Raw genomic sequence first — 25,688 nt, 5'->3', positions numbered from 1 at the left:
ATAATACACAACATCAATACTACCAAAATATGACTTTTAATAATGTTGCTTCTATTTTCATCTGGGTTCAAAACTTTCCATTAAGCAAAGTAGGAAAAGAAATGTAGACAGCTGTTTTGCAACCAAATCTGTAATAACCAATTGCAAATGCTTTTCAACCTTAAATTTACCTATCAATTCTATTCTTAACTCTTCAAGTTATGTCATCCTTCTTGTGTTTTCTTACTTCTAGGCATTTTCCTCTATTTTGGTAATCTCTTTGTCTGTCCCTCGTAACAATATAATTCATCAAAAATCTTTGCCATTCTAACTTTTAAATGTATTTCAAATCTTTAACTTCTATTTTCACTTTACTTCTAATCTAAACTATAATTACCCCTTCCAACCATAAAAAGCCTCCTATTGGTCTCTCAGTCTTCACCATGGCTTTCACAAGACATTTATTAAAAGGTACATCTGATTATGCTTCTCTTTTGCTTTAAATCCTCTGATGGCTGCCCAAGGTGCTCAGTCTTTACTATAAGCTACAAAAAACAACAACAACAACAACAAAAAAAAAACAGCAAAATACAGTCCTTGACCATACAGCCAAACTAATCTCATTGCTACTAGACTTTGTGTACTCCCAGCACACTGCATTTCATTCAATCCTTGAACCCAACTCAAATTAAACAAGATATTGCAAGCCTCAGTTCCTTGTGCAAGCTCTTCTCACTGCCTAGGCCACTCTCTTTCCTGTGCTTTGCATGACTAACTTCCTATTGTTCAGATCTTAACTGTAAATATTAGCTCCTCAGAAAAACTTCCTGTGACAATCTTGTATAAAATAGCCTTCCTCCTACAATTCTCTACCTCAAGCACCCTATTTATGTAGGTTATAATTTCAAATTGAGAGAATACAATGCTAGCTCAAGAATAATAACTAATACTAGCTAGATAAAGGGCATGAGGAAGTTTCAGAGCATACAGATTTGTTTCTTTGAAAATCTCTCCAAAAATGTATTTATTACTCTTATGACAGTGCCATTCTACTCACAATACTACTTTTCCTAATACATGTATTATCTTGTATAATAGTTAACATATTATATAGTGACAATTGTGAATCATACTGTACTGGTTTACCTAAAAATCACACTTTAAAAATAGTATAACGAACTCCATATAATAAATATTTTGTTTAGAACTGTCAAAGTGCTAGTGTATTCTACCTTATATCATAGTTAAGAACATTTCTCACCCAAAGAAGAAATTATACTGTCTGAGTACTGGGAGTATGTTTACTTATCTCAATATCCCTGCACCTCTTTGAATTCTCAACTTCTGTTGGCAGTACCAACTCACAAATGACAGCAGTAAATGTATTTGTTTGAAGTTTTATTAGTTTATTCAACAAATATGTATTGAGTGCTAACTAGTATATCCATAACTATGCTAGGCATTGGCACAAAGTTATTATTTTGTGAATATTTAAATCCTATACTTCTTAAAATATTTCATAATTTAATGACTTATCCTCTATGTGGATGTGAAAAAGATGAAAAGCAAGAGAAAGACATTGAGACTGAAAAAAACCACAGTAGAAAACACAGGCTGAATGCTACACACACTCATGATAAAATGCTACATACACTCATGTATTTTTATTAAACCACATGTATTAACTCAATTGGTTAAGATAATAGTTTACAATGCTGCTCAAGTAATCCCCAAATGACACAAGTTCATATGATGACGTAAAATTTAATGATGGGCAATTAAACAGAGATTTCTAAAGGAAAAAACATACTTTTTTTCTTAAGAGTAAAATGTATACCCCAAGAATCTATATTTCTAGACATATTTGAACACTGTCTGGTATTTATGAACTGAGGAGAAAAGAGCAACAGATAGGGACAGCCAACAGTTTACTAACGTTTAGGTTGATCTTCTATACCTTAAACATCCCCAGCATTTTAGAGACTTTACACATTTTAAATTTGGGTTTAGAATCTGAGGAAGTGTTATATTTACAATAAAGAAAACATTTCAATAAATTAACATAGAAACCATATACATAATTTTTTTTAAAGTAAAACATTATAATCAACTTAAATATGCTTTGCAAACATATGTTGATAAACTATCAAATTGACTCAATGTTTTCTAAAATTGAAGTTATAGCCTCCTGCAACTCAGAATAATATACTCATTTTTGAAGTTCAGAATATTTGTAAATGCTGCTTTGTATAAGCTTTTGTTGTAATACTAAGGATTAAAATGACTATTTCAAATGCATATAATTATTCTCCCCTCCCCCCAATGCTAGAGCAAAAGGTGAATTATTTAATGGGTGGATTATATAATAGATGAATGATGTGATACATAAACAACATACATGTATATATAGTATACATACACATACTCAGGGAATATATATTTATAGGCTTAGTAAAGTGCTAGCACTGACCATGTTAGCCAGCCCACAAATTATTCAGTGCAAATCTGAATTTGTGTGACTTCACAGTGTATTTGGCACCGTTTTTTTTTAACAACCTCAGCCTTACTGTCTTATCGGAAATATATCAGCCATAATACAAATGTTTATTATTTACATGAAGTCCAATATTCCTATGGCTGGATAAAATGACTCAAAATGGTAGTTTACCAGGACCTCCAAAGATACAAACAGCCTTATGTTAGGTTCTTAAGCTATTAAAGGAGGAATTGTCTGAATCCTTATATTTTATTAAACAAAGACTTAAATATAAGGACATGCCTGCAATTTACTATGAGTCTCTCTGAGCTTCCTAGGTGAATACTGTCAGCAAAAATCCATGCCTAGATGGAATATCTCTAAAACTAACTTAAGTAGACCAGAGAGCAGCAATGTGATTTCATAGGAAATATTTTCTAAGACACAGTACCTAAATTTATTTTGAGAAAATTCAGTCCTATCAATTTCTAAAACACAAACCTTTGCCATTCAAACCTTAGAATTATTGAAATACATGGAAATAGCCATAGCCACTCTCTCTTACTTGGAACAAATAAAAATTCGTTCTAAGTAAGTGGTAAAGAATGGTCATTTTATTGTTTTTGTTATCTTTCTTATTAGAAAAAAAGAGAGCTTAAAAGGTTTTGCATTAGCAGTCTTTGCAAAGCAAATTTTAGATGGTACATTTCACTGGATTTAAAAATGGTAATATTAGCTCTCTTGTATGAGCAAGTAAATAATTTCATGAACATTGTTATACAAGCTTCAAATTGCTAAAATATGCTGGCTTGGGTGAACTAAGTGTATTTCTCTTTTCAACTTTACACTTATCTTGTGTGTACAGCTGATATCCCTAGTGTCCAATCTGAGTACAGGCTTTCATCCTGTTGTCCAGAAAATGATGGGCACAATTCCTTTTGACACTGATGAGAGGTGAATACATAAATCCAGCCCACTTCAGTGAAAATGGACCCATAATTTTTTTTTACCCTGAAGAAAAATACAGTAATAAAGTTTAAAGATGGGAAAAAATACAGTCAAACTCTTGAGGTGTACCATTAGTTAATGATAGTCAGCAAACATTACATTTTGCCTTGAGGACAGTAAGTTCCAGATTTGCATTTAGGTGCTCATGAATTCTAATAATCGTGGATTTCTATATGATAGCAAGAAACCTAAAAGCACGAATGATAGGTTTTTCACATTTCAGTGAACTCAAAAGTTGAAACTAAAAAAGAAAGGTATGCGTTTTACATATTTTCTTCTACCTCTATTCTCCACTAAGATCTTTCTTGCAAAATGAGTATATGCATTTCCTATAAATATTTAGAAGTTGAGAATATACACTATTTCCAACATAAAGACTGCACCAATTTTAAAAAGTCTGTATCTTGTATAAAACTTTAATGGTGTCTCTGAACTAGTATTTTCAAGATTACATCAGCATTTCTAAGATTTGGGGGAAAAATTACTTGGCATAGTGTGTAAGAACAATTACCCTTATATAAAAATATCCTACCACTAATAGTAGCTAAAGAAACATGCTATGAAAAATTAAGACTATGCAGCACAACATTTTTATTTTCTTAATAACCATGTAATTATTTATGATTAATTGACCTGCATAATTTATTATTAGTCTGTTTATATCATTAGCCTCTAGCATTTCTGAGATTATAAATTTTATAATAATGGCCACAGAATCTATTAACCCCTCTACCTTCTCTAGTAACCTCTTTACCTTTTCTATTTTTGAGGGTGTTCTGAGTTCTAGTGTAACAATACTGGCAAGAAAATCCATTTTATTTACATAGTTCATAACTTTGTAAGATCCTCTTACACTCTTTGCATGTTATTTTTAATCTATGGTCTTTAGATGAATACCTTAATTCTTCTCTTCCCACATACAAAAATCTCAATAATAATAATAATTCTGTTAGCTATCTTTTCATAGAATCACAGTAGATTAATATTTTCAGAAAAGAACTCCATTAGTTATAAATTATAATGCAAAATAACCTTATTATTTGGAGTATATTTATTGTGAATGCAATACATATTATTTTAAATCAATATTTTGTTGAGTGCCTCCTATGTGCATATCACTGTGCTAGGTAAAAGGTGTCAAAAACAAATAAAATACAACCTGCTATAAAGTGGCTTCTATTTCTACAGTAAAAAACCATTCATATAAAACAGCCACCTTCAAAGGAAGTAGGACATAAATAAATTTAAATAGAAACAAATACCAGAAAAGTATTAGCAGCAATATTCTAATTAATTAGAGAAATTAATTTCTCTGAATATTAAAAGAGAACAAGTTTTTGTTCTGAGTCTCATCAGTGACTTTATCCTTTTAGTTAATGCTGCAAATTGAAGCAAAGAAGGAAACAGATAATGAGGTATAATGCTGGAAATAATCTCATTCATAAACAAAAGGAAGTAAAGATCAGATTCAGGAAGGAGATTTGGGACTGGGCATTAGGTGAATGAACAAAGGCATTTTAGTGCCTACTTTGAGATGGATATTGTCTAATGGCATAATTGTTGAAAGAAGGTAATGTGCTGGAATGCAGGTGCATTGGAGGGAGGACCCATAGCAGTGCTTTTTTATCTTATTATCCCTATCTATGAAAAAGATTCAATGCTCTCAAATAATAGCTGATTCATAGTAGCCAAGTTCAAATATAGTTATTTTTACCGAGCTTAATCCTACTACTGGAATCTCTCACGATATGCAGCAATGGTTCTCTTCTGAAGGAAGAGCTGTTTGTAAGATATAATGCTCTATTTCTGAAGTCATATTTTCCTTCCTCTGGAGCTACTAAATCTCCAACATAAAACTCTACTCTCCTTCCCATTCAAGGGCCTAAAGTTGGAGACAATAAGCCTCTCCAGACCAGTACTTACCGTAAGAGTTCTCTATTAATTTCCTTTGCTCATAGCCTAACACTTAATCCTGGTAATCAGTTATTTTTTAATCCTCACCCAAGAATATGTTATCTTTTATTGATTATAGAGAGAGGAAGAGAGACAGAGAGAGAAAGAGAGACAGAGAGAGAAAGAGAGAGAAACACTGATGTGAGAGAGAAACATTAATAGCTTGCCTTCCACATGTGCCCCAACTGGGGATCAAACCTGCAACCTTTTTGGTGTACAGGATGATGCTCCAACCAACTAGGCCACCTGACCAGGGCAATCCTGGTATTTAGGTTTTGATCTCATTCTTGATCATTCATGACTTTGTTACATTTTTGCAATGTTTCCCAGTTCTAACTTGACATCTTCCTTGAGCTATTTCCAAAGCCATACAGTCTTTAGTATAAGTTTTGTTCCTAAAACAATCCTTCAACATAGCTCCTAGGTTTTAATACCCGGTGGGAGACAACATTAATATCAACTTTCTATCTCAACTTGACCCGATTTCAATGTTGATATACTTTTCATACCCTCGTCCCATGTGTACAGATGATTGTACACATTGTACAAATGATAAATTGGTGCTAGCCATAAAGACAAAAAATAGAGCTTACAGTATTCTTTGAATTTGAAGATACTTACCAGACTGGCCACCCTTTGCTAGTTCCTATCACTATAACCACTTAATTTCCTTATAATTTCCAAATTCTTTCTTGCCTAATCAATTTTGCTTCAATTAATATACCATCTCCTACGAATGTCAAGATAAAATGTATGTTAAAGTTCCAATTTGAGTGATATTTAAAAAACTGTAAATGTTATCAGAAGGTTAAGCTCAATGGACAGCATCTTGAAGAAACAGGGCAGATGTAAAAAGGTATATAATACTTTATTTACATACTAGTGGCCCGGTGCACGAAATTCGTGCATGGGGGGTGAGGTGGGTCCTTCAGCCCACCTCCACCCTCTCCAATCTGGGACCCCTCGAAGGATGTCCTACTGCTGGTTTACAGGGATTGGGCCTAAAACGGCAGTCGGACATCTGTCTCACAATTCGGGACTGCTGGCTCCTAACCACTCACCTGCCTGCCTGCCTGACTGATTGCCTCTCACCACTCTGCCGGCTGGCCTGCTTGCCTCCAACTGCGCCCCCCCAGCCAGATCACCCCCAACTGCCCTTTGTGCCAGTGTGCTCACCCCCAACTGCTCCCCTTGCCGGCCTGCTCACTCCAAATTGCCCCCCCTCCGCTGTCCTGATCACTTCCAGCTGACCCCCACTGATGGCTTGCTCACCCCCAACTGGCCTCCCTGCTGGTCTGCTTACCCCCAATGGCCCCACCCCCCATCAGCCTGATCACCCACAACTGCTGTCCCATCCTGGCCTGATCACCCACAAATGCCCACCCCTCTTTGCCTCTAACCACCTCTACCTTGGCCCCGCCACCCTGGCTTTGTCCAGTAGAGTGTCTGGAAGCTCTCCTGGAAAGTCTCCCAGTCTAATTAGCATATTACCTTTTTATTAGTATAGAAAGATAGAGGTCTGGTGCATGGGTGGGGGACAGCTGGTTTGCCCTGAAGGGTGTCCCGGATCAGGGTGGGGATCCCCACTGGGGTGCCTGGCCAGCCTGGGTGAGGGGCTGATGGTCGTTTTCAGGCTGGCCATGCCCCCCGATGACCCAAGCTCCCAGCCTCTCCTTTTTATCTTTCTTTTTATTTTTCAGCACCTCCTTGAGCAGAGGCCAGGGCAGGCTGGAAGCAGATATCTGGGATTTATTTATCTTCTATAATTGAAACTTTGTAGCCTTGAGCGGAGCCCAGGGCTGGCCAGGGGAGGTGGGAAGCTTGGCTTTCTCCATCACTGGGGGCAACCCAAGCCTCCTGCTCACTCCAGCTCTGCGGCCACTGCCATCTTAGTTGAGTTAATTTGCATACTCACTCCTAATTGGCTGGTAGGTGTAGCAGAGTGGCGGAGTGATGGTTAATTTGCATGTTTCTCTTTTATTAGTGTAGATGGAAAACATGGGGCAAACAAGTAAGAATAAACAAGGAACTTGAAGAGAAAGGTAAAAATACTAAACCAGATGATGTGTATTGTTTATAAAATATTAAGAAAAAAAACATTGAAAAGGTAAACTGAAACAAAATTTTAAGAGGCCCATAAAATACTGAAATCTATAGCCTCTATTATTATCATTCATCTAGACTCTGGAAACCTTCCTACATTCTCTTGTCATCTGTCCATAATATTTCACTACCTGGAAAACTTCAGGCTAATGGATGTAAGATTCCACACTTTACTCTCTCTTTTATATTATATTTAAAACAATTAAATAATCATCCTAACATCTGGTTCTCCACCATCTTATACAAAAGTTTGAATAACAAATGTAACTTAATTCTAAATAATATAATATGCATAAATGCATTATATTAAATGCATACTTTTTCATATCAAATAATAATTTAAACCCTCAAGTGAAAATTAATATGTCCATTAACAGCCCTATCCAACTTCAGTTTCCACAATTCCTCTCACAAATCTCTTAGTATAGTTAGGATAATGTCTTTCCCACTTATACATGTACCAGGCTAATTCTCATCTTCATAGCTTTGGTCAAGAAGCTTTTTGTTTTGTTTTGTTTTGTGTGTTGTTGTGGGGGTTTTTTGTTGTTGTTTTGTGTGTGTGTGTGTGTACTTTTAATTTTACTTTTGATCTTTTATTTTTTGACATTCAATTATTTGTATGTTTGACTGCACATATGGTGCTTACATATATAGATATATTGGTCATTATTCTATTACCTCAGCTAAACCAGAAATTCCTAAAGAATAAAATATTCCACTCACTCTTGATTTGCTCATAGTATGCTGAAGTAAAAAGAGCACTGAAATTAGAGTATATGTATAAACATATGTAAGTATATATCTATTGCCTAAAAGTATACAGGTGAAGCGCATTTTGTGATGAGAAAGGCCATGAAATGTACACTATAACACATGGTCTATCAGTGATATAAAACAATGTTCTGGTTGGGAGCATGTGGGAGGCAATCAACCAATGTGTGTCTCTTACATGTCTCTCTCTTTCTCTGCCTCTCTCTCTCTCTCTCTCTCTCTCTCTCTCTCTCTCTCCCCCTCCTCCTGCTGCCTCCCTCAGTGCCTGCCACTCTCTCTAAAAAGCAATGGGAAAAATATCCTTGGGTGAGGATTAACCAAAAAAAGATATTGTATTTGATTAAATAGACACAAGAAGAATATTATATAGAAAAATGTTAAAAAGATGGCAATATAATTAACATATAGCAAAATTTATATCCCTCCTGTAACTCCCAATTTCTACATCTGAGTTTTAAGTAATTTAATTTAATTCACCTCAAAGCATAAAGTATTTGTGGAGTATTATTATAAGCACATTACACTTCCTAACCCTTTATCTTTCCAGATGTGTTATGTTATTATGTAAATCCTCTACTCAATGTTCTTTTTCTAGTGATCTCTCATTTGACCTTGACAACCCCACAGTTTTGTATCTAAGAGTATGTATTAATCTACATCTCCCTTCTTTTCAAAACTAATTCTACAATTGCTTGGTTTCAAATCCATCTTCTCCACACCTATGGAGCTAAGCATAATAAATGGTGTCCCAGGTTGGTTTTTCCAGGAAGGAGATATCAAAACATAGTTAAGTGCACAAAAGGTTTATTTGGGAAGTACACACGTTATAGGAAAATGGAGGAATAAGAGTAAGCAGGGAGAGTCAAAGTTTCTGCCAACCAACCACCAACCCTGAAGCAAAGTCTGTCTATCTGCGAGTCCCACACTGAGCAGAAGTGGCCAGGTCCTTGTAACTCTGCCTTACTCAGGAATTGAGGGAGGGTGCTTAGAGAATAGTGTGACCTCAGCTTGACAGCAGAGGTGGACCCTAAAAAAAGTAACAGTTGGAGTTGTCAGCTAACTGCATTCCTTGCATCTGAGCATCTATAAATGGTAACTAATACTATCCTTGTCTGCTTCTGTCCTAGGTTTATTCAACGAGCTCCACGTCTTCTCCATTTAGCCTCAGCAAAATCTTTTATTAAAGGAAACAGTCTCTATTTTATTTTTCCTGTCAGTGAGGAGCATATGGCCTGAAACCTAGAAAGCACATAATAAATACCTGTAAAACTTTATTAAATGGCTAAGTTTAGCTCTTTTTGCATTGCTGAGGTCATTAAGCAACAGCTGTAGTTCTAAGCCATCATTATTGCTTCTAAGGATCGCTAAAAAGGGCTGAATTAAATACAAATTAAATTATCCTTAGCTCTGGTAGCCCTAGTATTTGCCCTTATAAACTCTTCTGGTAAGTATCTCATACTTCTACCTGACATTAAAAGCCACTACTTGCCAAAAGTCTTAATATTCAGGATAACTCCAATTTCTTTCATGAGCCCCTTTAGAGGTAGAAAACAGACTAATCTGAATTTGAATTTGTATACTCCTTGCAATTCCACACTTTATATAATCAGTCCCTACCCAGTGAACGTTTTTCAGTGCTTTCCCTGCCCCTGCAAGGTTCAGCATAGAACTTGCTTGACTTCAATTTTTTTTAAGGCCTTAGAGCAGTGGTTCTCAACCTTGGCTGCACATTAGAATCTCCTGGGAATCATTTTAAAATTCTGATTTCTGGGCCTCATCCTCCAGAAATTCTGTTTCTTTGTTATTAATGTTGTGGCCCCACCCCATAACAAAGAAACAGAATTTCCGGAGGATCAGGCCCAGAAATCAGGATTTTAAAAAGATTCCCAGGTGATTCTAATGTGCAGCCAAGGTTGAGAACCACTGCCTTAGAGTTTGTAACAGTGCTATGAACAGTCTACGTATTTAAAAAAATACCCATCTGAAATGAACTGCATTGGTGATGGGGCCCCAAAATGACTGTCAGAGAACAACAAACGGCAATTTTTAGAGAAGAGATAAGCACTTCGTTACAAAGCCTCTTTCTTAGAATTATATAAGCTAAAACAACATCCCAAAAGCTCATTGATAATAAAGGTCTGTTTCCAGTATAAGGAAGGACTCTCACTTCACAAAACAATAAAATTTAAAAAATTTAAAGTATTTATCCATAATTTTCTTTTTAACAATTCATAATAAAATGAGGTGACTCATTCCACATCTCCTGAGTCTGATATAAGGTCAATGTTCTCAATCAACCTTAGTATCATTTACTGTTAAATTAAAGAGGGCAAAAGTAGATTCAATATTTTGTGGTTTGCAAATGGAGCTGATTATTCTTTCCCCTTCCTCCATATTTACCTGAACTTAAAGTAGGTAAAAAAAAAACACCGCTTCAAATATGATTAGGTACTTGGATTTAGAAAATTAGGGCCACCTGGCACTGCCGTGCAAGCTGTGCTCTGCACAACTCCAGGGAATGACTTCCACATAGATGCGATGTAAACGCATTGGTGCCCTGTGCAATGCAGGGGCCCTGAGTAAGGAGAATCTTTCTCTTTCCTCTGCTACTCACATAGACAATGTGATAAATCATCTCATTTTTCTATAGTCAAAAGAAAACTAAACTTCACCAAAGAAGATACACATATAAAAATATGTCATGGGGGAATTGCAAATTAAAGCATCAATAAGATACTATTACACACCTCTTAGACTCACCAAAATCCACAACACTGACAACACCAAGTGCCAGTGAAGATATGGAGGAATAGAAACTTCCATCCATTACTGGGGGGAATGCAAAATGGTACAGCAACTTTAGAAGACATTTTTGTATTTAAACAAACAAACATACATGCTCTTACCATATGATCCAGCATTCATGTTCCCTTGTCTATACCCGCCCCCAAATAAAAAATGTTATGTCCACACAAAACCCTTCACAAGGATATGTACAGCAACTTTGTTCATAATTGCCAAAACATGGAAGTAAGCAAGATATCCTACAATAGGTAGATGAATAAATAAACTGTAGTACTGAGAGGAGTTAGAAACAGGGTTAGGCAGACTGGGTAAGCGGGGGAAGAAGAAGAAAGCACAGACATAAGTGCAGGGCTGAGCAGGGTTGAGCTCCAAACTGCAAGGATGTTGACCTTGCAGGAGCAGACTGTTACAGGATTTCAGGGCAGGAGGAATAGGGAAACTGAGACAGAACAGTTAAAACAAGGCCAAACGGTGCGGGCAATTTATAGCCCGCTTGTAACTAACAAACCTATTATCTTCCTCAGCCAAGGCCACAGAGCAAATGGTTAAAAAACCTCCCTCATGAGCGAATGCAGGAAGGCAGGTGGAAAGGGGAAAGGGAAAAAAAGGTCGTTTTACTCCTTAAGCAGAGAATCCAGCAGTCTCAAGGATTGGCAAGATAAAGTTGCCAGGTACTTTTCATGAATTCTGAAAAGCCACAACAAAGTGAAAAAGGAACCTGGAGAATTAATCCCATACCAAAATAGTCAGAGGAATTCTGAAGTCTATGGACAGGAGGGTGATGCCTCTGACCCCCACCCAACTTGATCTTCAGATTACCTGAGAACCCGTCTGCGCTTCACGAGCCAGATATATAAGTTTGCTTGCTTTGCTTTTGCAATAAAGGTGCATGTTTAATTGCTTTAATAAATTGGCTTTTCCCAAGGCAGTCAGGGTCTCATATAAATTTATTTATATGAGAAGACAAGGATAGAGGTTGGGGACAGCCCTCTTTCACTGACTCAGGGGGCTGTCCCGTCTGGTAACACCTCTCTGGTGTCAGTGAGAGGTGCCTGTAACAGTAGCAATGAAATACAATTTAGTGCTAAAAAATAATGAGCTACTAAGCCATACTAGGGCATGGAGGAAACTTAAGTACATATTACTAGTGAAAGATGTCAATCTGAAAGGCTACAAACTATATGATTCCAACTATATGACATTCTGGAAAAGGAAAATCTATAAAAAACAGTAAAAGAATTATTGGTTGCTAAGAGTTAGGGGGTGGGGGGAATGAATATGAAGAGCACAGAGGATTTTTAAGGCAATAAATCTATTCTGTATGATACTCTCTAATGGGAGATACATGTCATTACATATTTGTCACACTCATAGACTATACAAGTCAAGAGTAAACCCTAATGTAAACTATGGACTTTTGGAGATAATGATGGGTTAATATAGGTTCATAGATTATAGCAAATGCATCACTGCAGGGAAGATTGTGCATGTGTGGGACAGGGAATGCATGGGAACTCTGTCTTTCCACTAATTTTGCTATGAACCTGAAAGTACTCTAAAAAAATAATATTTATCTATAATAATAAAAGGGTAATATGCTAATTAGACTGGACGACCGTCAAGACGAAGCTGTGGCAATGGGGGCCAAACCCCTTGCAAGAATTTTGTACATTGGGCTTCTAAAAAAGAGAACTGATTATGTGAACTATGATACAAAATAGAGGTTCCTGAAAGCAATATTTCCATATTTATGTTATAAATAATGCAGGTATAATCTTTTTATCCACAATGAAATATCTTTGTTTTATTATGTAAATAAAACATGATTTCTGATTAGAAAAAAAGAAAAAACTATCAGAAAAAAAGGAATAATTACCTAGCATTCTGACACTTAAATAGCACTATAAAAATCTTGATAACAATACTCTCATGTATTTTCCATGCATAAGTATTATAATTTAAAAGTTAGTTATATTTTTGAACCTTTATCAAAAATTATAATATAGTAAAAGACCAAAAGTTCATCAGGTTTAAAAAATAAATCTATAAACCTTCAGGAAAAATATATTTAGTAATAATTAATGGAAAGGGTTCACAGGAGAATTATATTTGAGAAAAAATTATTTTTTTTACAAAAAAAATGACAAGATTTTAGTAATGAGAAAAATGAATCTTTGGAAGGAAAAAAATCAATAAAATATTCTAGAATTAAACCAAATCAACAGTTCTAAAGCAAGTCTTACTTTAGTATAGGTAACTGCCATATTAGATTATATCTGGTGTTTCCAGGAACTATGAAATGCCATAAAGAAATGCAAGATGTAAACACTCAGTGTGTTAGAAGTGGTACCAAGTAAGAGATCCCTTCCACAGAAATAGGATTGGATTGCTCTATTGATCCCTTTCCTCATTTTGCTGATGACTAGGGAGAACATATGCACTCTCTCCAGCAGTGTCAAGACAAAGGATGTGATGGTTCCTGACCAGCACTCTCTCTTACCTCTTTCATGCTCTCTTTTCCTTCCTAACAAAATATGACTAAACCAGCTTAAGGAAGCATCAGATAAGAGGGTGTGGGTGGGGGGAAAGGGAACGACTAAGCTGCCTCAGAGATAAATATATGGCAAATTGCTTCCCCCTCTGAATCTCTTTCATTTTTGCTCCAATGGGTGTGACTTTTTCTCATAAAATATCCCTTATAAAATTCATGGTTGCAATTTAGGAAATAATAAAAAGAGACTATTCGAGCTAACAAAGAATAGATAAAAAAGAATATCTCATAGTCTAGCCCAGACTACTAAAAAATTGCAATGAAATTTTACGCCAAAACCCCAGTTAGTAACTGCTTTGTTTGCTATTATTCCTTGTACATATCTTTTCCTTGGTATCCTTTGAGGAAAAGGGTTGACTATGCCAAAGCAGATTTCAAATAATCTTGGGTGTCCCAGCAAAATCAATAATAATCTAGATTTAGTTTCTAGATTTTCCTGAAAGCCATTATAATAATATACAAGTTTCCCTAAAATATAGAATTATGGCAGCCATATTATCACCATAATTCTAATATTTAAAAAAATGTTTCTAGTGATTATTTCAGATCCTTAATGTCTCCCATTCATTCTGACCAAGTTTTTCACAGATTCCTTCCTCTTGGCTCCTGACTTTTGGTTTTGTATCTCATTTAAAGTTTATTCTTTCACCATGAACTCTGGTGTTTCTGTGAACTTCTGGCTTTGAAGCACAACATTTATTGCATGAGTGCAACTTGAACTCACTCCTCTGGCTCTTTCCATGAATACTAAGGGCCCAGTGCACGAATTCATGCACCTTGAAAGGAACTGTGGGCTGCGAGGCTGCAGTGGGCACAGGCAGGTCTCGGCCCTCCTCTGTGCCCCCACCCAGCCCCTCCTGCCACTTCCCCTAGTCCCCTATCTGCTGGCAGCCCTGCTCCTGCCACCGCTGCTCCCACACGCTGAAGGTACTGGCCCTGCTCGCACCCACTGAAGGCGTGGAGCAATTGGGGCTGACACCATCAGTGGGTGCGAGAGGCTGCTGCTGCCCCAATCACCCCTCAGGAGCAGGGGGTGATTGCCACAACTCGCACCCACTGAGGGTGCCGATTGGAACTGGCTGGCGCTGGGCACTGGCAGTGGGTGTGAGCGGCGGCTCCGGCACCAGCAGTGGGTGCGAGCAAGGCCATCACTGGCAGCAGGTCTGAGTGATGGCTGCCGGCCCCAATTCCCCCTCAGGAGCAGGGGGAGGTGAAGAAGCCTTGAGGGGCAATCGAGGCCAGTGCCAGGCACCAGCAATGGTTGCGAGTGGCAGCTCTGGTGCTGGCAGCGGGAGCAAGCGCCCAGTGGGACCATGGCACGCAGAAGCAAAGAATTTTCAGTATCCATCAAAGGCTCTTCCCATGACAGCGACTGGCGCCCCACCTTGGTTTGGCCCCTCCGCTCAACTGCTCCATCATCCCGCTGTGGCCAATGCCCACCATGTTCCACATGCACCCCCTGGTGGTCAGCACACATCATAGCGACCGGTTGTTCGGTTCTGCAGTTAGTCTATTTGCATATTAGGGATATAGATATATAGATATATAGATATATAGATATATATGAAGTTGTAAACCCTTTAGATACAACCCTTCATCCCAAAATAGAAGCAGATTCAGCCATTGATCACTTTTACTAAATACTAAAACTTGAATTCAGTTCTTGACTAATCCTTTTTCATTACTTTGATAAGGCCATCTTTTTGTAAAATGAACTCCTAATGTTAAATGGCAATACTTTCTCACCTCCTCCCTTTTACCTACTCCCTAACCCAATGTTCTTGGATCCTAGGTTCTCTTAAGCACTGTAGGGTATCAATTGTCTCACTATAGTTTTTAATAAACCAAGCTCCAAGTCACTAAAGACTAGATATATGAGCAGTAAAAACAGTGAAAGAATAACTAAGTGAGCTAAAGAGGAGAGTACAAATAAATCCAGCAGAAGATGGAACAACAATTTTATACAAAATATTCAGAAATGAATCTTGTAATTAAAATTCATTTCAATTACTTTAAGAAATTGAGCTGAAGATAAGTTCTATAATGTTCTATGAATGATAGCTACACACAATGAAAAAGCATAGAACAATATATATATTTATAAAATATAAATAAATAGTTGTTAATAAAAATGACATTAATAATGATGTGGTTAGCATCAATAACACCAATGAACTTTAGAAATTTCTCAAAGCAATTAATATTCATAACATTCAAAACACTTCTAAATCCCGATATATGATATATTCTATATAACTACATAGATATTATATACAATAACCTTTGTAATATGAATATTTTACTCCTATTGATGCCCATAATAGTCACTTGCCATAACATAACCTAGATCTATGTATATGGATATATAAATAATGGATATGTGTATATGGATATATATATCTCTGTATATGAGTATTCCTAAATATATATATATATGTGTGTGTATATATATATATAATGTATGTATACACACACTAATATATCTATGCTAGAGGCCCGGTGCACAAAAATTTGTGCACTCGGGGGGAAGGGGGGGTCCCTCAACCTGGCCTGTGCCCTCTCGCCGTCTGGGACCCCTCGGGAGATAACAACCTACTGGCTTAGGCCTGCTCCCGGGTGGCAGAGGGCAGGCCCAATCCCTAGGTGCAGCCCCTGGTCGGGCTCAGAGCAGGGCCGATTAGGGAGTTGGGGCGCCTCCCCCTGTCATGCACAGAGCAGGGCGGATTGGGAGGTTGCGATGCCACCCTCAGTCATGCTCAGGGTAGGGCCGATTGGGGGGTTCGGGCACCACCCCCTGTCACACTCAAGGCAGGGTTGATGGGGAGGTTGCGGCGCCACCCCCTGTCACGCACAGAGCCGGGCCAATCCAGGGGTTGGGGCACTGCCCCCTGTCACGCACAGAGCAGGGCCCATCAGGGGGGTTAGGGCTCCGTACCCTGTCACGGACAGAGCAGGGCCAATCAGGGGGTTGGGGCGCTGCCCCTGTCACGCACAGAGCAGGGCCCATCAGGGGGGTTGGGGAGCTCCCCCCTGTCACGCACAGAGCAGGGCCCATCAGGGGGTTGGGGAGCTCCCCCCTGTCACGCACAGAGCAGGGCCCATCAGGGGGGTTGGGGCTCCTTACCATGTCACGCACAGAGCAGGGTCGATCAGGAGGTTGGGGAGCTCCCCACTGTCACGCACAGAGCAGGGCCCATCAGGGGGGTTGGGGAGCTCCTCCCTGTCATGCACAGAGCAGGGCCCATCAGGGGGGTTGGGGCTCCTTACCCTGTCACGCACAGAGCAGGGCCCATCAGGGGGGTTGGGGAGCTCCCCCCTGTCACGCACAGAGCAGGGCCCATCAGGGGGTTGAGAAGCTACCCCGTCACTCACAGAGTAGTGCCGATATGGGATTTTGGGCACCGCCCCCTGTCACACACAGAGCAGGGCAGATCAGGGAGTTGGGGCGCCGCCCTCTATCACCCACAGAGCAGGGCTGATCAGGGGGTTGGTGCGCCGCCACTCTCATACTCAGGGCAGGGCCAATGGGGAGGTTATGGCTCTACCCCATCACACACAGAGCAGGGCCCGTGGGGGGGGGGGGTGGCTGGGGCGCCACACCCTGTCACACACAGAGCAGGGCCGATCAGGCGGTTGAGGCACCGCACCCTGTCACACACTCAGCTGCAGGGCGATCAGGGGGTTGGGGAGCTCCCCCCATCAGGCACAGAGCAGGGCTGATCAGGGGGTTGGGGCGCCTTCCCCTGTCACAAACAGAGCCGCAGGGCCTTCAGGAGGTTTGGGTGCTGCCCCCTGTCATGCTGATCCTGGTGCTGGGGGGCATATTACCCTTTTACTATATAGGATAGAGGCCTGGTGCATGGGTGGGGCTGGCTGGTTTGCCCTGAAGGGTGTCCTGGATCAGGGTGGGGGTCCCCACTGGGGTGCCTGGCCAGCCTGGGTGAGGGGATGATGGCTGTTTGCAGCTGGTCACACACCCTTATGGGTGGGGGTCCCCACTGGGGTGCCTGGCCAGTCTGGGTGAGGGGCTGAGGTCTGTTTTCAGGCCGACTGAAGCTCCCAACCGCTCCTTTTTTTCTTTTTTCTTTTTTTATTCTGGGCCAGCTTTAGCTCTGAGGCTCCAGCTCTGAGGCCTCCGCTGCTGAAATCAGGTATCTGGTTTGTTTTGGTTCTATAATCAAAACTCTGTATCAACTCCAGCTCTGAGATCCCGGGCTTGCTAAAAGCAGGTTTATGGGGTTTTTTTTTAGCTTCTATATTTGTTACAATGTTTCTTAAACTGCAGGCTCAGAGGCCGGCAAGGCAGATGGGGAATGTTGGTTTCCTCCGTCACTGAAGCAAGCAAGCCTCATGTTAGTTTCAACCTGCCTGGCTGCCGGTGCCATCTTGGCTGGCAGTTAATTTGCATATCGCCCTGAGTAGCCAATGGGAAAGGTAGCGGTAGTACGCAATTACCATGTTTCTCTTTTATTAGATAGGATATAAAGAGGTAATATGCAAATTAGGCAAGGACACCATAATGGTCATGACCAGCTCAGAAGAAGCTGTATGCGCTGATGGGCAGAAGGGCGTTGCATGCCGCCCCCAGCCCCAGCGGACACACACCAGGGGTGGGAGTGTGCTCCGAGTGGCCACGGTGCGACTTGGAGCATGCCCCCGGTGGGTGGCGGTGGCAGTTGAAGCAAAGCAGCCTAGATCTCAGGTGCCTGGCTGCGGCCAGAGCAAAGCAGCCCGGGTCCTGGGTGCTAGAGGAATGCCAGTGCTGGCAGCCAGGGGAAGGAAGGCTTATTCTTGCATGAATCTTCATGCATTGGGCCTCTAGTATCTATCTATCTATCTATCTATCTATCTATCTATCCATCCAAATTGGTTATCAGCATATCCAAATTGGTTACATTATTCAGTAAAAGGCTCCTCTGTTTAAAGCATATAAAAAGCAAGTGTCATGCCTAAAATCGGTAAATTTATATTCTACATAGAGGCCCAAAAGACATTTCACATTAACTTTATAGTTTAATAAAGCATATTATCATCTGGAGTAAATTAATATAGTTGGCACTGAATGCTCATGAGGAAAAAGTTTTGAGTAGAATACTTTTGCCTTATAAAACTAAGTTTTCAATGAATAATTTGTGAGATTTAAGGGCTTGAGGATATCTCTGTGCTATATTTAGAACACATGTCCTCAATTACATTGCAATCAAACTAATGGCAGTCTGGACCTTTTTGTAGACCCTCCTGATAATGTTAGTATAATAGAAATATTTGTACCTCAGGCTACTCAGGAAAAGTCCACATACAAAAATGTTTATCACAAACACAGTGCTTTACAAATAATAAAAAGTTCATTTTTGTTAATTATACTACAATATCGTCTTCATTTCTACCATTACCTAATGTCCAAGTCAAAACAAAAAGCATGAACTCTGGTGTCAGAAGACCTGAAGATAAGTCCCAGCAATGTTACTTAACTGTGTAGCTTGGTAAATTAACTAACTCCTCTGACTTAGTTTACCTGTTTATAAAAATGAGATAAGAATACCTAACTTACAGTGTTGTGGCAAATAAATTACATATTACATGCAAAATATCTAGTGCAGTGCCTGGTACACAACAGGCACTCAATAAGTATGTTTCTTTTTATTTCCACTGTGTCCTCAAAGCAGTACATAATTTAGCATCAAATAGTGAATTAATATTATGCCATATGTGGAATTATCAGCCTTTAATAAACTAAATATTAATGTTCTAAACTACTAAGAAGTAATTTTATACTACTATTGATATCTACTTATAATTCACAAGAGAAAAAAAATATATATACACAAAGCATAAATTATAAAATGGTTGTGATGAGTAATTAACATATCACAAAATTATATTTGTACTACATTATTATATGACTTTTTTCACATCAAGAAAATCACAAGTAGAACATTAACATTATGATACAATATATTTTTCCTTAAAATGTTACAAAAATTATAATTATAGTATCTTAAATAAAAATATTTCAAAAAAAGTAATTAATTCGACTTACATGTTTCTTTCGTGCAAGCTTTCCTGTTATATTTGTTTCAGGCTTAATAATGAAATCCTTAAAAATCATATCTTCATATCTTTTGTGTTTGTAAGCCCATTTTGTTTTACATTCACTAATAAATTTTTCTTGAGGTTTTTTATATGAAAAATAGTGGCTGAATAATAAAGGGGGAAAGTAGTCATTTAGTATTTTGACCCAAAAAAAAAAAGAGAGAGACGGAAAACACATCTTAGAAAACATGGTGGTAAATTTAATGTAATATTTATTTATTATACTACTTAGGCACTAAAATTTGTCTGTCAATATTCATCATGTGATGAGTGATGAGAAATCTGTGGTGATTTGAATCCACAAACAATTCTATACTTATATCTGACTCTGCATTTTATAATATAACTAGAGGCCCGATGCATGAAATTTGTGCAAGAGCAGGCCCTCACAGCCATGGCTGACTCGGCCCTCACAGCCCCTGCTGCCTTGCAGCCTCACCCCCCACCCACTGATCATTCTGAAAGGTCCTCCAGAAGGTCGTTCCACTGTCCAGTCTAATTAGAATATTAGCTCTATTATATAGTATGGCAGAAAGAACATGACTAAATTATCTAGAAAAATATAAGGTAACCTATCTTTATTTTTCCTTTCCAGCGAAGAAGTTATTTTTATTTCCACCTAGGGAAATTACTGTAGAGTAGTTGTGTTCAACAGAATATAATGTAAGCCACAAAATAATTTTAAATTTTCTATAAGTCCCACTTAAAAAAGGTTGAAAGAAATAAGTGAAGCTCATTTAATATTATGTTTTACGTAACCCAATATATTTGAAATATTACCTGATAAATGGATTAACTAATATCACACTTAGTAGTGAAGTTTTTGAATGTTATAAAACTTTCAGCCTTTCGCAAAAGTTTTTCTCTGATCCTGAAGAGCTCTTCTTAGCTGTCTTTTCTCCTGGTTCTCTTTGGTCAACTTCAAGATGGCTTACAGTTCTCTTAACTATGTACAATATAATTATGCTTGTTCTCGACTTGCTGAGAACACTGGAGATCAGAGCTCTACTATTTTCTACCGGTTGCAGCTGGGTGAGAGCTTCCGCCCTACAAGTGAGGGCTGAGAAGAGGAGGAAAGCCCAAGACCTCTTAGCTACTCTTGCCTAGATTAGATTTTCTAAGATATTTTTCAAGTTACTTTTTTAAAGGGTCAGGCTATGGAGACATTTCTCAAAATATTGTTGAAAACCATAGAGAAATCAGCTGGCAATTAGTGGAGGCTAATAACAGTTGTGATATCAAAGGTTTCAAACAGCTTAACAGAGAAATCAGAGAAAGAGATAGTCAAAGAGAGCCCTGCTACAACCACTATCACCACAAGGGCGACTGCGCCTGGCCAAGGGTGCGTACGCTAAGGAGCAGTATCACAGGCTGCTCAATGAGGGGGAAATAGACGTCACTAAAATAGTCCACCTAGTCATTAAATAAATTAACAAGCAAAAACGAGTCCTGGGTGAAGAGATCAGTCTCCAGAGTTGTTGCAATATACTATCTAAAATGTCCAGTTTTCAACAACAAAAAAAAACTATGACAGGCAAAGAAAGACAAAAGTGTAAACTAGACAGATAAAAAGAGCAGGCCTTTGAAACTGCTTTTGAAAGGGAACAGATGACAGACAAAACAGATAAAGGCTTCAAAGCAGTTATTAAAAATATGCTTAAAGGAAATAAACCTTAAGTAAAGAGAGGTATAACAATGATGTCTTCTCAAATACAGATTATCAATAAAGACACAGAAATTACTAAGAAAGAACCAAATGAAAATTCTGTGATTAAAAAGTATAATAACTGAAAATGTTTGCTCAACTAGTTCAACAGCAGATTTTAATTGGTAGAAAAAAATCAGAAATCTTGAAAACATTGATAAAAATTATGCTGACAGAGAGAAAAAATATTGAAGACAAGTGACTAGACCCACAAAGAAATTTGCAGTATCATTAGGTCCACCAACATAGGAATAATAAAAGAAGAGAGAAGAAAATAAAAATATATATTAGAACTAATGTCTAAAACTGTCTGGAATCTAAAGAAAACATTAATCTATAAATCTAAGGGCTCAACAAATTATAAAATGAATGAGTGCAAAGATCCACATTCAGACACCTCATAGTAAAACTATTAAAATCCAAAAACAAAGAAAGGAAATTTTGAAAAGAGCAAAAGAAAAATGACTAGTTCTTAGTTATTCTACTAAATGCGATAATCAGATCCAATTATTAAAGCTTCAGTTCCAGCATGATCTCCTAAAAGTATTCTCTGACATTTCATAAGCAAAGTTAATTACATCTACATCCAGTCTACTCCAAGAAAAGGATTCATTATAATGAGACTTTCTGATTTTGTTTAATAAACTGTCTTCTGAAGTAGGTAGTCAAAACGTATAGGTCACAGATACAAAGGTTGCTGTTAGAGTAGCTTACATTTAAGTGCCATGTGTTGCATATGATTTGTTTTGAACTATATATTTCTAAAGGAGAGTTGTTTCTGGAATGGCAACAAAGGCTTAAGAGAGTCAGAATTGTCCTCATCTGAAAGAGAAGGCAGACAGGACTGATCCTGCTATGATAGCTTGAATCATCAGGGCAAGGTACCCAGGCAACAAGACTATTATTGCATTTCCTGAATTCTGTTTATGGATGTGCTGCTCTGGCCCAAGTGCAGGAAGAACTACACAAGGTTAGAATGAGTCTATTCACCTCTGTAAGCCATCAGTTTGCTAATGAATCTAATGAGGACAAGAAGATGGTAATAAAGCTTGTTTGTGTATCCATGTAGAAGCTCACTCATTTTGAAAGAAAACAATCATAAAAATATTCTGCTTCTCGTACCACTTCAAAAATGGAAAACTAGTTTCTAAAAAGAGTAAGATCTAAGCCTATTTTTTATTCTGGGTTTCAAAAAAAATCAAAACATTTTGTAAAGTGTTAGTAAAATTAAAATTATTATGTGTAAACTTAAAAAAATAAATGATTCAGTCTAATTCTGAAAACTTAAGTAGAGGCATTATTAAACTCAGAAAGATATAAGACCAGATAATTTATTTTATTTATGTTAAACTAGGGGCACAGTGCACGAAATTCATGCACTGGGGGGGGTGGTCCCTCAGCCCAGCCTGCTCCCTCTCACATACTGGGATCCCTCAGGGGATGTCCTACTGACGGCTTAAGCCTATTCCCTGCTCCCCTTGGAGAGCGGGCCTAAGCTGCAGTCTAGCCTCCCTTTGTGGGAGGTGACTGGGCTGATCAGGGAAGGCACCAGCCCCAGCCACTGCCAGTCACCGCAGCCACCAAGGTGTTTTCAGCAACACGGACTCCAGTCCCTTCACCATGAAAAAATGACAACTTTCTTTAGGCATTTTCAAGATGTGTCTTTCATAGGATATGACATTTCTTTCTTTTTTATCCTCACCTGAGGATATGTTTCCATTGATATTTAGAGATTGTGGAAGAGAAAGGGAAAGACAGAGAGAAACATCCAAGTGAGAGAAACACTTTGATTGGTTGCCTCCTGAATGAGCCCTGACCTGGGCCCAGGCCAGGGAGAAGCCTTCAACCTAGGTACATGCCCTTGGTCAGAATTGAACCCAGACCCTGCAGTGGGCAGGCCAAGGCTCTATCCACTGAGCCAAACTGGCTAAGGCAGGATATGACATTCCTTAGTCCTCCAGCAGAGGACCTTCCTTTTTTTCTCCAGGAGTGTGGTGAAAAACCCTAGATCACCTTTTTGGATTCTAATTACCCAAGTTACTAAGAATATTACCAGTGGCATACAGGGAGCTTAACCAATGAGTGGTTAGAAAAGGTGTGTCCTCTGTAGTTCACACTGATCGCCAGCTTGGCCCCTGCCCAGGCCTAACGCCTCTGGCTGAGGCGTTAGGCCTGGGCAGGGGACCCCCTGCTCCCTGTGATTGCTGGCTCCGCCCCTGCCCAAGCCTAACGCCTCTGGCTAAGGTGTTAGGTCTGGGAAGGGGCCCCCTTGGCTCTTCTGCCCTGCCCAGGAGCCCCCTGGCTCAGGCCCTTCCTAGGCTGCTCAAGGTCCACACGGGGCCTACCTTGAAGTGACCTGGGTGCCGATGATATTCCCAGGACCCAGCCCACTGGGTGCCTATGTATGCAAATTAAACACTATCTTTGTTGGTTTAATTTGCATACTCATCAGATTGGCTGGTGAGCGTAGCAGCGGGATGGTCAATTTGCATGTTTGTCTATTATTAGGTAAGATTATTAAGTTGCTTACACAATCATAAAATATTTTCAGTCATTTAATAGTACTTTAACAAAATATTTTTGTTTAGTAAATAGTAAAGGAAAGCACATCTGTGTTCCAAGAGAGTATTAAACTATGTTAATGTTAAAGCTGCAAATTTTAGATAACCCTGGATTGAATATGTACCTTGTCTTTACAGATTATGATTAACGATTCAAACCATATGCAAAGATAGATTTTATTTTAAATCATTTATATCTGGCAAATTCACCTTACTCAAATATTTTCACAGGAATGTTGATCTAAATTTATCATTTAAAATAGGATTTACTTTGAAAAAAATGTGTGCTACTTCTATTTTGATATGCCTATTTTATAAGGTAGGAATTAATCTTTATTATATATAAATAATGTAGTCACTGTTGAACAAAATCAGCATTCAAAATTACATAATTTACTATAAAAAATAATAGACTATTATAATTCCTTTTCATAATTCCAAAATAAGGACTCAAAACATACACTGCATGTAACAGTCAATTACCATCCAAATAATAGATGTACTACTGAAAAGTTGCCTCTAATGCTTTTATATTATGAAATCATGTAAAGTACCTTATAAAATTCTTATAAAGAAAGTCTTTAATGTGAATAATTTGAAATGAGGCTAATAATTTCCTGCATCATATACATTTTGACATTACTATGTTGAGTATTATTTGATAATTCACACCCATTTACAAACTAGCAGAGGATTAATAGTATATATAAAAAATGCATTCATAGATATTAATGTTCAAAGATTTTGTCTTAGAATCAGCTATGACCTATTTATTCTTTACCCTGTTTGGGGACCTTCAAGTTAGTAAATCTGTTTATTATTTATTTAATTATTTATTCATTTATGTATTCAATCTTTATTCTTGAAAGTAATATAGATGTACCTTTTTTCCCCTCCATTTACCTCTTGTAGCCTCCCCACCCTGCCCCAGGCCTTCACCATACTATTGTCTGTGTACTTAGGTTATGCATATGCATATCTTTGGTTAATCACTCCCCCCTCACACACCCACCACCATCTTCCCTCTGAGATTCATCATTCTGTTCCATGTTTCTATGTCTCTGGAACTCTTTTGTTCATCAGTTTATATTTTTCTTTAGATTCCACATATGAGTAAGATCACGTGATACTTGTCTTTCTCTGACTGACTTATTTTGCTTAGCATAATAATCTTCAGGTCATAAATCTTGTTTGTTTTCTTTTCCCCCTAGTAAGTTGCCCTTAAGTTTGATAAACCAACTGGTAGCTCAGTTACAACCTATCGTCTAATTCCCTAGATTATAATCCACATCTTTTTCTTTCACAGGGAGTCTTATTTGCAAACATTTGTCATGATTCCAGGATATCCACATATCAAACAATTATGGGGCAATTAATAATATAGATTTCAAAGTTAGTTATTATATCATAAGTTACCTACAATGAGTTTCTGTAGTTTTATTTATAACTAGAAGCCTGTTGCACGAAGAGATTCGTGCAATAGGCCTTCCTTTCTCCTGGCAGCAGGCACCGGTTTTCCTCCAGCACCCGAGACCCAGGCCTTCGCTCTGGCCTGAGCTGCCTTCTGCCCTCCATCTTCGTGGCCCCAGCCGGAGCCACCCTCCATCTTCCCAGCCCCGGCCAGAGCCACTTTCCGCCCTCTGTCTTCACGGCCCCGGCCGGAGCCGCCTTCTGTCTTCTGTC

The 25,688-nt window shown here is 38.6% G+C and overlaps 1 protein-coding gene across 1 annotated transcript in view; it reads right to left on the bottom strand.

Annotated features, from left to right (window-relative positions):
* LRRIQ3 (leucine rich repeats and IQ motif containing 3) overlaps window positions 1–25,688 on the bottom strand; it is a gene marked incomplete at its 5' end in the record, with an annotated part of 83,318 nt that overhangs the window by 44,692 nt on the left and 12,938 nt on the right. Inside the window, one exon of the mRNA XM_081086059.1 lies at window positions 19,687–19,843. Within this exon, the coding sequence (XP_080942185.1) occupies window positions 19,687–19,843 (157 nt within the window). The remainder of the gene's footprint in view (window positions 1–19,686; window positions 19,844–25,688) is intronic.

Source organism: Myotis nattereri, assembly GCF_964212035.1.
Source record: "Myotis nattereri genome assembly, chromosome: 3".
NCBI lineage: Eukaryota > Metazoa > Chordata > Mammalia > Chiroptera > Vespertilionidae > Myotis > Myotis nattereri.
The sequence above is the reverse complement of the archived record's forward strand: the minus strand, read 5'-3'. Positions and strand labels throughout refer to the sequence as shown.